Genomic DNA, 15,315 nt, shown 5'->3' with positions numbered 1-15,315 from the left:
CTTTTATGGAAAAAGAGGCGTGGGGAAGAACAATAATGTTCCCACACGTAGATAGTAACCCTACATACCTTAATTTCTCCAAAAACTTGAGGGAAAATCTGAATCCTTGAAGAAAAATCCCAAAATCTTGAATCTTGAATCTTGAGATGGGTTTTCTTGAAAACCCTAGGTTAGGAACAATAATTTCCTAATTAGATTTCATGAATACATGTTAGAATTGACTTGGAATGGTTGGAATAGGCTTACCTGGATGTTTTGGAAGAATGAGAGGAAGAACCCTTCGTTCTAGGGTTTGGGAAATTGAAAAATGAAATAAAAGGACTGAAGGCTTGAGTTTATACTAAAGTGAGGCGGAAAATTATATGGACACCTATACGGTCCGTATAATATGACTATATTTTATGATAGCGCAAAACAAAATGTCGAGTTGAAATTTCATGAAATATGAACGAATTATACTGTCCGTATAAAATTATATGGACTGTATAACTCGTTCGTATAACATGACCAGTGAGCGGACTGCTCTGCAATCCTTCAGTAAAATGGCCATAACTTGTTGTACAGATGTCCTCTTGACCTCTATAATATACCGTTGGAAAGGTATTTCAAATATCTACAACTTTCATCAAGGAGGTTTTCCCAAATTCCCAAATAATAAAGGGGTTATGGTCGCTGGAAGTAAGACCTTCTACAAACTCACTTGAAAACATGTCTCCTAGAGTGGCTTCCAACTTTGTTTTGCCCAAAGACTCTTCTTATGACTAGATTAGTTTTCAAAACACTTCCTATAGTTCTCATATTGGTTCCATTATACCCTCGCCTTATGAGTCGAAACCTAGCCCGAATGCACGAGGTGTTACAAAGGCCCCCAGCATACCTTGACTGCATAACTAACATGAAAATAAAGTAAAGATAACACCCCGAATGGTATGGGGCTCACCAACAGCTGATACATGAATAGTCCTAACGAGTAGACTCATTGTCCAGTAAATCAATACATGCATCGTGAAATGTTGGCCCCTAGGCAATAAAAGGGGACATCAGTACATTTGAATTGTACTGGTATGTAAAGCAACTAAATGAACAACATGGCACATGAAATAATAGAACTGAAATTGAAACTGTAAGCTGAACATGAACATGAGCATCATCTGACATATATATATATGGATCTTGTGGGAGAGCCGTAGTATAACCGACAACATGGAATCACCACGTCGATACGTGGAGTCTGGTACCTGGCCTGACCAGTAGAGCAGCCCTACACCTTGCCAAGTTATGAGACGTAAGCATAACATGAAAAGATCCAATTCAATTGTCTGAAAGTGTCATCCTAATCTAGGTTGATCGAACCTTACCCAACGTTGGCATACGTAGTTTCAGACTGTTTGAGCCTTCTCAGTAAACCTATACTACTCCCAAAAACATGAACATGGATATAGGTGGCATCTGAGCCTATGGTTTGTATAACATAACTTCTAAGTATGACTTGTAGGCATGATTCATAAACATGGCTTGTAAACATGATTTGTGAGTATAATATAGCATGAATGTAAGTATATAGTATAACTTGTATGAAAACACGGAAAGCATGTAGATTTTCATGAAAATAAGCATACTAGTTTATATCTTGCATTTAAGAACCTATGGAATGCAAAGCATGGGTGTTCATGGATTACAGACGGATTCCCAATAACCAAAAATGGAATATTAAGAACGCAATAACGAATTAAAAATACAAACATGGTATAGCATGATACTTGTAACTTAGGGTCATCATGAGTTATAATAGAAACCCCAGGTTTATGGAATTTCGTGTTTTCATGGATGAACGTGGCGTGGGGAAGAACAACGATGTTTCCACCCGTGGATAGAAACCATATATACCTTATACGCTCCAAAACTTGTAATAGGGTTCGTGTCTTGAAGAAGGAATCCAAAAGCTTGAACCTGAGCCTTGAGCCTTGAGATGGGTTTTCTTGAAAACCCTAAGGTTAGGAGCAATGAATTTCTATTTAGAATTCATGAATGTATGTTTGAATTCACTTGAAAGGCTTGGAAATAGACTTACCTTGATGTATGAGAGTGATAGGAGGAGAAAATTTCGTTCTAGGGCTTGGAGAGAATGAAAATAACATAAAAGACTGAACATCGCGTATTTATACTTTTACTGTGTCTGCACTTATACGGTCCACTTATACGGCCCATACTTAAATGTATAGTCCTTATAATGTGACCGTACTTCAAATGGTGAATTCTAGAAACTAAGATTTTTTCATGCCTCGATATGGACCAAAAGTACGGTCCTTATGATTTTCTAAGTCGCTGAATTATGAATAAGGCTTAGTTAGAAGGTATACACAAACATTCTGAAAATTTGGACATTTTCAATTGTTTAAGGTATATTTAGACGTCTATAGCTATTTATCACCTACACTCACAAAAAATGCACCAAAAAAAGATGCACATGACTCACACAGATTCACAACAATTTGATAAAGTATTTCACAATCCTAGAACTTGAATTGATTATTGTAGTAAATGGTCAAATTATTTTTCAGTTTGTGTAGTTGCACCATAAAGTATTCTGAACATACAGTAATTGTGTGCCTTGTTTCTTAACTCAATTTTTAATTTGTATGAATATTTCGTAAAGATAAGTGCTTACACGTATTAAATATTTGAAGGACTTATCTAAAATTAATAACGGATCAAAGATAAATATCTTTACAACTATTAAAGCTCTTCAATCTATAATTGCTAACAACTTCCAACTTTTTAAAAAAAAAAAAAATATCGGGCCTAAGATTTTTAGTATCTACAAGAAGAAATTGGTCAAGCAATACTCACCACTGCCATACGTTGCCACATTCTTGCGTTACGGTATTAGAGTTCTATATCTATGGGCTCTCGTGCATGCAGTCTGACAAGATTCATGTATTAACGACTCATGCTTCAAGGCTGGACGTCGAGATAATCTTTTTTATTTTATTTTCATTGTATTCTAAAAGAACAATATGATGATTTTTTTTTTCCTATTCTCAAGTGAAATCGTCTTCAAGATTTCACTTGCCATTTCAGTCTTAACTGTGGTTCCTTCATTTGTGAGTAATATTACCTTAGTGACAAATATTTTGATGTATGCCTCTCCTTTGACCGCCATGGTAAATAATTTACTTAATTTTTTTCAGGTACATTTCCCAAATGGTCATGCAAAAATAGATTCTTTGTATCAAAATCACATAATTTTTGTTGTCGCTTAAAAGTCCACAATACTATATAACAAAATGATCGCCATAGCTCGACAATATAACTTCTTTGGATTTAAAAAAAAAAAAAAAAACTTTTTTCACCTTTTTAAAACACATGACCTTGAAAATTTACACAAATGGAAATTCACCATAAGCTCTTGCCTACAAAAAATTATTATTTCTTTTATGTTCTTTAGGATAAATTTTACAAAGCAAGAAATTTTTTTTTGTCGACCAGTATTAGTACAATAAGATAATTACAAAGCAAAATACGAGAATAACTTGCCAAGTCTTTTTTTCCCAAAGACCAGACAAATCTAAGTCCTCGAATGATTCAAAGCCATGGTTATTGTCATTTGTTTAGAAAAAAGTTAAAAAGAAATTCCTACCTAAAGTTATGTTTTCAGACTATTGCAACTATGTGATTATCAATGTAATAGTATTGCAACTTTTAAGTGATAATTGCATAGTTTTGGTGTAAATCATGTTTCGTTGTCAATTGTAGATAGATATCAACTTTAATCAATTGCCCAGGCTCAATTTGCAAACGAAAGATCCTAATGTGTATTAATTTTACATTCCGCAGCATTTTGAAAAGAATGAGATGATATTTTGAATTCCACAAAGAAATGTGAAATATTGTACATATCATTATCATTCAATGATGTTGATACCAATACCACAAACAACTGGTTGACGAAGATTTTTCACACTGGTACAATCAGGGGGAAATTTTGATGTCAATCACAATACACAGATACAGCACACGTGATCAACAGCAACACCGACAAGATAAAATATCGGAGCATGTATAGGGTCTCGACTTCTCTCCAAGTTCTTGTGCTGTTGGCAGTGGTTCCATCCTGTACATACTGCTCCGCGCACAGCAGAACTCGTAAGAATTTCTGCATACTCCTTTACTAAATGGAAAGACTCTTTCCGGAGTGTTCCTGCAAGTCATTGCAAGTGTCAGTTCATGCTTGAATACAAGAAAATCCGGCTGGTCATACATGTCTTCATTTGGTTTTCTAATATCAATCTAAATAACCCAAAACCTCGAAGGTTGTAACTACATCTGCATTCATGTTAAGCCAATATAAGACGATATCATATTATTCAAAGCACTGGATCAAAGCAATCGTGAAACATGCATGCTACATCTCAACAAAATAAAATGATACAAGAAATGAAGAAATAACCAACCTCAAATAGGGGATGCGCCGTCGTCTAAGAAGCTCATAGGTGGTCTGATTTGTCAAAATAAGATAGCTGTCCAATAAATCCATGTAAAAGTTCAGTTATTATTCCTGAAGTGGCATTTTAGAAATGTATTGAAGAGCAAACTTCATATGTCCAGTTAATGATACTGAAAAGAGCAAAGTACACTCCTTTTCGCTTTTCACAATTGCAGTTGAAATTTTATATTCTTACTGTGCAAGATCGGCTAAAAGGTAATTAACAAGACTAAAGAAGAACATCTGATGTTTTCTCATCCTGTTGGACCAGCAACTTAATCCATCGTTAACCAAACTAGAATGGGTAGCATGTCACAGTTTAGCACAAAGTTTGTCCTAAGTTTGAATGTGTTGTGACCTACCTCACAAGATCAAACCGAAGTGATATAAAGTCCATTTCTTTCCTTTTTACATGAAATATTCATTAAATCGCAACCATCATCACATCCCTTATCCATGAAATCTTAATAACCCATAGAAAACAGGGGGTTCCCAGAAGCCCATACAACTCAAGCAACACATTCAGGAACTAACACGACTTTTGAGAACTTAAAATGTAACAGATTCCAACAAAATCTAAACAACCAAATACTGCTAAGTAACAAGAGTTTACATACCAGTGATGAGAAATCTTACCTATGGAATAGGAGGAGGAGGAGGACAAAGAAGAGGCAAATAGATAAAACAGCTAACAGCAAGATCACAATTGCATATGACCACCTGCAACAAAGCCATCGTCACGTTTGACATCATTTAGTTTTTATGAATTGCAAGACTGTCATGAGAAGCCTCATCTTTTATGTGTTTGCATCAGATAAATTTGTACTCCCTCCGTCCCAATTTATGCGATATAGTTTGACCAGGCACGAAGTTTAAGAAATAAAGGAAGACTTTTGAATCTTGTGGTCTAAGATAAGCCAAAGATATTTGTGTGGTTATAGATCATCTCGTTAAGCGTAAAAGGGAAAGTTTAAAGTTAAATTGTTGCTAAATAAGGATATGTATCATTCTTTTTGAGACAGACTAAAAAAGAAAGTGTATCACATAAATTGGGATAGAGGGAGTATACAGAAGTAACGCCAATCATCATGTCAGCACTGCCTTGTCACATCAGCTTAAGTGTTGTCCTCATCACGCAGCCCCTTCTTTTACTACTGTTACCATAGTTAATCTCTTAAAATTGGTTTTAGCAACCTTACGCAATCAAAGTAATGCCATACCAATCTTAGACGGCTTAAGGAACCTAAACAAGAACCACTACTCGAAAATTAAATCAGTCTAGATATTTTATCATTCTGTTTACAATCTCCCAACTTGAGTACAAAAATGTGGTGCTCATATGCAATATCTCCCATCCTATCAAGTCTAATTTCCTTGTTCCCACTCAAATGTAACTTCAAGACAGTTCACGGAAAATGAAATTTCATCTGGATAAAACATATTTAGGACATCGGGATTGAGATCAAGATCGCTTAGTCATCTCTGCAACTGTCATTTTATAGCAACTAAATTATTATACCTCCTATGGTTATTCACACTCTGAGTTTTCTTTGTTTTTTCATCAGATTGTTCAATCAGAGTTAACCTTCTATGACATGCGAAGAAGGCAATGCCAACAATGATTAAAGGGTAAGGGCATTGCCTTTCCTGCAAGCTTCTTACATCTATAAAGAGGGACAGACATTTCATGCAACGACAAAATCAGATCTACTCGTCTGTGTTCCATCCAACAAAATTTGGAGCTTCCTTTAAAGTAACAGCATATGCAAGAATCCACTTTTCACCAAGTTGAATCTCAAATGCAGAAAAAAGACGAAAAAGAGTACGGAATACACTTGTCAACTTTTCACTTACGCTAACGCAATTGAAGCCAACATATCAAAATCTATCAACTATACCACAATCCCAAAAACAATTGGGTCACCTAATGTCTATAGGATTCATGATACTGTGACTATTTTTATGCTGACCGTTAACCTACTGCAACCTCCTTCCTTTATCAGGAGTAGAGACCAACTACGCAAGGTAACATAGGTGAAGCTGAATTGAAAACTAACAATCTTCGGTTAGAAGTTCAGGCAGCATAAACTGTAAAATTTCACAGGTTCAATTTAAGCTGGACAGCAATGCAAATTATCTTTCGTATGCTTTGCCTAAATCTCCATCCGTATTTTCTTTTTCAATGAAGGAGTATATAATAGATTAAAAAGGGAAGACATATATTTCAATGACGAGATCCAAAACTACATCTTTTTTTTTTTTCTATGACAGGAGGTTCATAAAAGAAGAAGCCCTCAAAAGATAAAGCATTGACAGACAGATACATACCATGGCTTTGATACGTGAGACTTCAGGTATTGAATATATAAAGTGCCAGTCCAGAGGGACAAAACTGTTTCCGAGAAAATATACCACCTGTTATAGTTGGAAAAGTAAATAACTATAGCAATGACCAATAACTTAAACCTTGAGAAATAAATATAAACAGGAATTTCCTGTAGAACAAAAGCACCATGTTTACATGGAAGTTAAACTTAACTGCTACAAAAAGAAAAGTATAGTTTTGACATGTAAACAAAATGGCTATAGCCAGTTGAAAGCTCAGAAATCAAGTGTAGTTGCATGTTATAGACCCATAATCCTATTGCTTTGGCAGATTTGATAACAATGAATTAAAATGGCTATAGCCAGTTGAAAGCTCAGAAATCAAGTGCAGTTGCATGTTATAGACCCATAATCCTATTGCTTTGGTAGATTTGATAACAATGAATTAGACATTTGAAAGCGTATTTCCTCCAAGAAGGAGACAAGCCCAACACTAGTGTCTCCAAGTCTTGCTGCACTCCATAAAATGCCCCAACATATCTACATGTGTTTCAAACTTATCAAACTCTGTTTTGACTTATCCAACTTCACCAACTTGCCATGGACATGTCCCCATTCAAGTACAAATGCCAGTTTGTTAAGGAAAATATAATCTTAAAATACATTTTTTAATCGTCAACTAACCCATAAAAGACACAGGATAACCCTTTGTTCCCATTTAATGACAAAACAACTGGGAAAAGGAATAAAGCTAAAAGAGAGGGATGCTGACAAATATACGTACGTATGTACGTATTGTTTTCCAGAAACAAGGATTGCATCAAAAACATACATCTTTAAGCTTAAATGTATTTATGTTAAATCTGTTGGTCACAAGTCCAAATGGAGGGGGGTTGCACTAGATTAATAGCCTACGCATATAGTGATTGTAAAACCTACAATGTTATATGGGAGTGAATGTCGAGACAAAACGAGTGTCACGAAAATGTGGATGTCAAAATGAATGTGCGACCAGAAAAAAGATTGTACAACATTAGAAATGATCACAATCGGTGGGAGGTGCAAGTTGTACATGTAGATGATAAAACAAGAGTTCACTTGAGATGGTCTAGACATGTCTTATGTCATGTGAAACAGTGGTATTGAAGGTATTAAACAAGATGAGGTAGACCTATAATCACATGGAAGGAAGTGGTCTCGGAAAACCTATCATATCTTGGAATCCATTCAGATTTAGCCCCAAATGGGATACAATAGAAGAACATCTATATGGGTGGATGCCAATTTAGGATAAAATTTAGTCATGCAGGTAAGTTCACATTACCTCCTTTTTTCCTGATAATCGTGTTCAGACCAGCTTGCGCACATGTCGACTAATTCCACGGGGTACCTGCTAACTCCAACCAACACAGATACCGAGTGCCTTTATCCACCAAGGCTTGGACAGATGGGAAGATTTTTCCTACTACTTTTGCCTCCAGTAGGATTTGAACCTCACATCCAAAATGCATTAGGAGTCTTTTGTGTCTTGTTAGAGATTTGTATGTCAGTAAAAAATGTGCAAAACTGCTAATGCTAGAGAACCTAAAGCTTTTAAATATTGGACAGATGCAGATCTAAATTGAGTGATGATTCATATAGCTGATCACAACTAGCTTGGGATTGTAGTTGCTGTAATTCATGTTATATCTCAATGTTTTATGAGACCTAAATGACCATTGCGTTGTAGCTGCATCAAATTTCCATTGCTTCAAGATAACATATAGAATCATCAACAAAATGAATCACCAATTTTAACTTCATATGAGTGAGGTTTTCTAAATTCTTTTTTTTACTTTTTTTTTTTTTTTTGGTGGTGTTGGTGGTGGGGTTAAGGGGGGTTGGCTGGTGCACTTAAATGTCTTCAACTGAATTAGAAGAATACTTTTTCTTGAAGCAACAAATAACATGAGTGTATCACATTGGGGAACACTTGCTCACCAGAACCGGCAATGGTTACCCTTTCCTATGCATGTGCCAAGCCAAACACAGTGATGATCAAACTGGAGAACGCATTTGTCACAATCATAACAGTGCTTAGCTCGTGGAGGCTGGAGTTCAAGTAGAATAAAGATTATAAGTCAGAAAAATTGTTAGCACAACTGGAACAAACATAACAGGAGAAGTTACCAGTACTTAACAAGACAAATAATCAATGGGAAGTCTCATTATTTAACCCACTTTCTCTTTTTATCTTTACCTGTTAACTTGACCTCTTTGATCTTTCCCAGTGGGAAATGTTTGCTTGACAAAAGAGATAATTTGTTTAGGCAGGAGAATGTGCAAATATAAGGACCACGATGTGTAATTTGGCAGGACCATTAGATTTCAACTGCATAAGCTAATCTTTGCTGCATACAGTTACATATATTGAAAGAAAACAGAAGCAGTTTGAAGTCCCAAGCTAGCACCAGACACAAGATCACAAAATCTCCAAACACGGTCCAATCCAAAAATGCATCAATAAGACAAAGAATGTAGAAAATTATATGTTAGCATGCCATGCTCTGACATAAGAGTTGCAAAAAAAAGAAGAGAAAAAAGGTATAGACATGTTGTCCAAGTAAGAACTAGCCAAGCTCCATTCACAAACATATGCACAAAAGATAGGACGAAGTTTGACTTCACCAATTCCAAAAGCAAGAGGGACTATCAATGTTCCATTTATCTCATACAACCAGCTGCACATTTATTGAGGATGCGTATACAGTAGAATAAGCCTCAATGAGATTATAGCATTGTATGGATGGAATATGTTGGTAAAACAAGTAATGTTCACGAGAGAGAAACATGGGCAACGCATTTAAGGTCCAAAATTCAGCTCATTTCCTGCCAAAACCTATCACAGAGGTTCATGGCATATGGCTCGCATATCATGTAAATACTTTGGCTAATGCAAAGATACTCCCAATCATTACAAATCACCAGCAAGTACTTGAAATATTTGCTTTGTATACAAATGGAAGACAGAGATAGAAGTTTCTACCTGCATTATATTACAGTAAGTGCAAGTCACACTTCTGGAAAACAGAACGAGAATTAGTTAGCAAGGGAACTTGATGAGAACACTAAGCAAATTATGCAATCTATAACCGAACAACCGCACAGTAACATTTCTACCTAAAAAATGTGGAATGGGAAAAACATAGAAAGGAAATAATTTTGGTAGATTGAAGTTATCATAAATATCAGTCCACCAACTGAGAAAATCATTATTAAAATTCAAAATGTCATGGACCTCCAAGATAATACAAACTTAGTCATCAAAGAGAGACAGGAATAATTTACAGTACCAAAGCTTATGGCGACATTTCCCCCTTTTATTGACGCAGTTATATCACCATTTAACAATGGCTAAGCATTCAATATTATACAATCCATCGCCAACTGCTTCTAAAAGCAATGGACAAGAAAGAACGGGTTAATCACACAAATTATGATGAGATATTAGGGGTTACATCGGTTTCCTGAACAAACTCATCTAATAATGTGTCAAAATCCATCGGTGTAAAGAATCTTGAGAGGAAAATCACCATCCTTGACAATGCAGGAAGTTGCACTTAATTTCTATCAGTTACACCTTTAAACAACCCATTCATAACAAATATCCTCATGATTTTCTCATATGGATATTTCTTTACCATGTCTTGATTTCTTAGTAAATGCAAGATTAAGCTTCTCCTGCTTCACATAAAGGGCTTCACTTGCATGCTATACTGTTGTTTTTCTTCTTCATAGGATTATGCAGTTCACAAATGGAATACCTTGCTATAACATTTATATATGAAAACATTAATATGTTCACCCAACAGCTGATCTCGTAGCCAAGCATGCAAGGATCATGTTGTTTGAAATGTAGTGTGGGATACATACTTATTTACCACTATAAGCTTAAAACTTAAGAACACAGGATTCTCCTAGTCCAAGTGGCAACGTGAATATAGTTCATCAAGCACATTTCAAGTCTCAACTCAAAAAAAAAAAAAAAAGTCTCAAATCAGGCTGTATAATAGTTACAAAACACTGAAGTTGCTTCAAATATAACAAGAAAAGAATAAACATACTGACATTCAAGTCAGCCCTACCTAGCAGATGTTCCTGGAGAATACATATCCATCACTAGCTTTGCCCAAGAAGTTGTACCACTCCCTAGAAGATTCTTTTCTAACTGGTTTCTGTCGATCATAATAACTACACTGCTGTTTTTGCTTGAAGCAGGTTGGTCTTTGCTTGATCATATAACATCACAAAAGACAAAAATTAGATAAACCTTTTTCCACTTTATTTTTAGGGAATAATCATTGTACTCCAATTACTTATTTTGCAGGTAAAGAACCAGAAAGGAAACTATCTTACGTAGAGGATGCCCTATTACGTGATGCGTCTATCTCATTGATAGCCCTCATTGCATCAAGAACATAGCTACATGTTCATGAAAATTAACTTTTTAAGGCCCTTCAGCAATGTAGTAGAGTGAAGCTAGTAAAGACTTCTTATAAGCTTAGGTTAAAAACAAAAGGGCAGACTAATTACCCAGGAGAAGAACCAGAGGTGATGAAGTATTGAGCCAGTGTAGCAACGAGCAGCAGCAAATACGCTGTCGTGTACCTTGAAGGCAAAAAAGGAGGGTAGTCAGCAATTTCATCAAAAGCACCTAAAACAAAGTGAAACATTTCGAATAATCATCCAGCGAAACAATCGAAGACATGAAAATATTGATCAGTTAGAGAAATCTAACGTTTGCATTGGAAACTAAATGGGATTCTTTGAGTATCATATATTTACAAAGTCCTAAAAGTTTCTATTGATAGGCACTAAAAAGCAGTATCAAAATCCTCAGAGCACAATTTTACCCTCTTCAGATGTAGAAATAAGTTCCAGCAACCAAATCTTTCTAATGAGTTTATCCGTCAACACTATCATTTTCTCAGAATTATCACTAAAGCAGCTTAATTGAGGGATTGATAAAGAACCCCTTGGCATTTGAATTATGCCCAAGTTCCCCGTTTGATGGTCAATATGGTATTTAGCTACTTTTAGCATTCACTTGAAAACAAATGCTGCTTATCTTGTGCATCATCCAACCAATTCCATGTCAACTAATTCCTTCATATATTAGCCTCAACTTAAAAATCAGCTCACTGCTTTACCCGAAGTATAAAATAAGACGATGAATGCGAATGACATGGATGAAAATACTTCAGATGGAAAATGTTTAACCTTGAGAAATCATCATTTTCTAGCATTTGGTTAGGTATTAAAGCAAGTAGTATATTCTTTTCTGTAAAATATTGAAAATCCTACAAGTATTAATAAGGTATAGCGATAATTTTTTTATGGTTTTTTTTTTTTCCTGACAAAGTAACATAGTGTATTCATGTTGATCGAAACAAACAATACCAAGTAGTAAAAGTTACTCCCTCCGTCCCAATTTAAGTGTGTTACTTTCCTTTTTGGTTTGTAACAAAAAGAGTGTTTCTCAGTAAGTTGACAATTCAAACATGCAAGTTTAAAACGACAAGATGAAAAAGACATTTTAGTATATTACACACATGTTTAATTAAGGGCAACAAAATTCAAAAGTCTCTTTTATTCCTTAAACTTTGTGCCGAGTAAAACTAACAGTTAAATTGGGAGGGAGGGAGTAGTATATAAGTTAAGCATCCATTACCAGAGGTCTTGTATGGTTTTGTGAATTAACTCTTTGTCAAAGCCAAATAGAACACCCACAAATGTCAGGTGCATCATCACCAACGCTAATTTCAAGCAAAATGTTGATCTCCGAGCTAAAAATCAATCAACAAAAAGTAAAAAATAAATAAGAAAACTCAATTGAATTGTGTTGTAGAAAGAGTAAGATAAACAAATACAAAAGGAAGGGGATTACCAGGGTCGGAGAGAAAGGGGAAGAAGGAGAGACCATTTAATGTGCCGCCACATAATGCTACCATCCTCCTCTTCTTCTATAACCATTCACTAATGCCAATTCATCAGCACATATCCAAATTTAAGCAATTCTTGAGCTTGTAGGGGCATTTAATTATCGTGACATTTTAGTTTTTTTTTTCAGGAGAGCTGACTCAAATCGTAATTATTAGGTGGAGGTAATAATTTTCTATTAGTCATTAAGGGGTTTTGAAGTTGCTCAAAAAATTTTATTTTGACACTTTGATCCTCAATTTTATTTTTAATACTTTATATTCAAGTTTTATTTTTAACATATTGATCCACCCCCGTCTAGACCCCGCCCCTATCTCATGCCCCCACCCTCTGCCAATTTTTTTTATTTTCTTTATTTATTTAATTTACCTTCCCTCCTACTCCGAACCCCCAACCCCCCTACCCCCCTCCTCCTCCTCGCAACCCTCCCTCCACCCTCACCCTCCAAAAAAAAATTTAAAAAAAAATTGATTTTATTTATTTAATTTTTCACCCCCTCCTCCTCACGGCCCTCCCCCAACCCCAAAAAAAAATTTAAAAAAAAAAACATTTTTTCTTACCAGCCTTCAGCCAACCCCCTCTCTCAAAAAAAAAAAAAACAAATTTAAAAAGTTTTGATATTTTTTTTCACCAGCCCCGCTCCTCCTCCCACCCCTCACTACCCCACCCAAAACAAAATGATTTTTTTAATTTATTTTTTCACACCCCTCATCCTCTTCCTCCTTGCAACCCTCCCTCTACCTCTCACCAACCCTCCCCCAAAAAAAAGTTTTGATTTTTTCTTACCAGCCTCCACTCCTCTTCCCATCCCTCCCCTCCCCCCCCCCCCCCCAAAAATTAAAAAATTTTGATATTTTTTTAAAAAAAATTCACCAGCCCCCTCCCTCCTCCTCCCACCCTCACTACCCTCCACCCCTAAATTGCTTTTTTTTTTAAAGTTTTTCTTTTTTTTTTTTTGCACCCACCACCCCCACCCTTCCAAAAAAAAATTTGTTTAAAAAGAAAAGTTTTGAAAAGTTCTTGTTTTTTTTTTTTGTTTTTTTTGCACCACCCCCCCTCCACCACTCAAACAAGAATATTGAAAAGAAGTTTTGATTTTTTTTTTATTTTTTTTTGGGGTTTAGAAAAAGTTTGGATAAAATTCAAGTTATTGTTGTAGTGTGTTTGTAGTGAAACAGATGGTTTTTCTGTTGTTGTCCTGGTATGGTTCAGGGTTTAGGAAAATATATCCAACCGATAGTTTTTGTTCTTGTCCTGGTATTTATCTGGTTCTATTTATAAAAGATAACCAACAGATTTGTAGTTGTTGCAACAAGTTCTACACTTTTTGCAACAAGTAGAAAATCTATTGCAACAACTTGCTAATCTGTTGGACATAGCTTCAGTTATTTGCTTCTATTTGTAGAAGATATCCAATAGATTTTTTGTTGTTGTCCAAGCCGAAATGCTCCATAGTTGTTAATTGCACTGTGTATTAATAGTTATTTGTTGAAACTTTATGACATTTTAATGTTATTCTTTTTTAGAATGGCAATCTCTGTTCTTGGTGCTTGTGAACTTGGTTTATATGATATGTTGATCGTGTTCAAATCGCCAATGTGTGTATTTTTTTTAATAAATTGTTGAACAGTTTTCAACAAGTAATGAATCTGTTGCAACAGCTCTGTAACTTGTAGGGTTTTATTCAACACGTAACAGGATTTGTTGCAACAACTAGTAACTTGTGTTTTATCCAACTGCTAAAAAAGATTTCCTGCAAATAAGCAATTTGTTGCAACAACTGACAGGCCTTGTTGCAGCAACTAAGTTACATGTTGGGGTTTTACCAACAAGTGGAGTAACTTGTTGCAGAAAGTGGGTAACTTGTTGTGTTTTATCCAACAAAAGTAAGGACTTGTTCAACAATTATGTCATTTGCTGCAACAAATACTACAGTTGTTACAACAGATACTACACTTGTTGCAACAGATATTACAGTTGTTGCAACGGATACTACTTGATTTACCTATATTTAGTGATCAACAAAGGGAATCAATGATATTTAGTGATAAACGAAGGAAATCAATGATAAGTAGTGATCAATATATAATACTTAATCAATTTGATAGTAATTTGAGTCAGGAATATGCACTAAATCCAATGATCATTAGAGTGAATTGATTTGAACTATTTGATTCACCCATATTTAGTGATAAGCAAATGAAATCAACAATATTTAGTGATCAAGGGCGGGAAAACCTTTGACCTGGGCTGGGGAGGGATTGGGGTCGCTTCGTTTCGATCTCTTTGACTGAACCTAAAGTGAGAGTTGTTTCCTGAATCCGAAAGAGAGTACTTGGGTTCTCCCAATAACTAAAAAGTGTAGCATGCCTGAATCTAACTGGGGTTCGCGTTGGCTTGGGGAGGTGATCTGAATCGCTATTGATACGATGCGGGGCTGATTTGCTGACCGTAACGAACTTGACTCCTTCTCTTTCACTACTTCCCTCATTGGGATTGGTCAAGCTCCTTCACTTATTGCTCGA

General features: G+C 35.6%; 1 protein-coding gene across 3 annotated transcripts; it reads right to left on the bottom strand.

Moving 5' to 3' along the window:
• Positions 1–3,791: 3,791 nt before the first annotated feature.
• LOC132625099 (protein S-acyltransferase 10-like) lies at positions 3,792–12,943 on the bottom strand. 3 transcript variants are annotated; one of them, XM_060339885.1, is made up of 11 exons: positions 12,738–12,939; positions 12,522–12,636; positions 11,384–11,458; positions 11,207–11,272; positions 10,936–11,079; positions 9,837–9,870; positions 8,792–8,901; positions 6,815–6,901; positions 5,123–5,206; positions 4,455–4,520; positions 3,792–4,201 (listed from the first exon to the last, which is right to left on the bottom strand). In XM_060339885.1, the coding sequence occupies exons 1-11, from the start codon at positions 12,799–12,801 to the stop codon at positions 4,024–4,026; spliced, it is 1,023 nt and encodes a 340-aa protein (XP_060195868.1). In that variant the 5' UTR covers positions 12,802–12,939; the 3' UTR covers positions 3,792–4,023. The 3 variants fall into 3 exon arrangements, with proteins under 3 accessions (XP_060195868.1, XP_060195870.1, XP_060195869.1); XM_060339887.1 differs by lacking the exon at positions 4,455–4,520 and having other exon boundaries at positions 12,738–12,943; XM_060339886.1 differs by lacking the exon at positions 11,207–11,272 and having other exon boundaries at positions 12,738–12,940.
• Between the last annotated feature and the right edge of the window lie 2,372 nt (positions 12,944–15,315).

The sequence above is a fragment of the Lycium barbarum genome, chromosome 12 (genome assembly GCF_019175385.1).
Source record: "Lycium barbarum isolate Lr01 chromosome 12, ASM1917538v2, whole genome shotgun sequence".
NCBI lineage: Eukaryota > Viridiplantae > Streptophyta > Magnoliopsida > Solanales > Solanaceae > Lycium > Lycium barbarum.
The sequence above is the reverse complement of the archived record's forward strand: the minus strand, read 5'-3'. Positions and strand labels throughout refer to the sequence as shown.

Coding starts and splice junctions, on each gene's coding strand:
- LOC132625099 (XM_060339885.1), bottom strand. CDS start 12,801: ATGGTAGCATTATGTGGCGGCACATTAAATGGTCTCTCCTTCTTCCCC. Junction 11,273..11,383: donor ACCTCTGGTTCTTCTCCTGG/GTAATTAGTCTG, acceptor ATGAACATGTAG/CTATGTTCTTGATGCAATGA. Junction 8,902..9,836: donor CTTACTGTAATATAATGCAG/GTAGAAACTTCT, acceptor CTTGAACTCCAG/CCTCCACGAGCTAAGCACTG.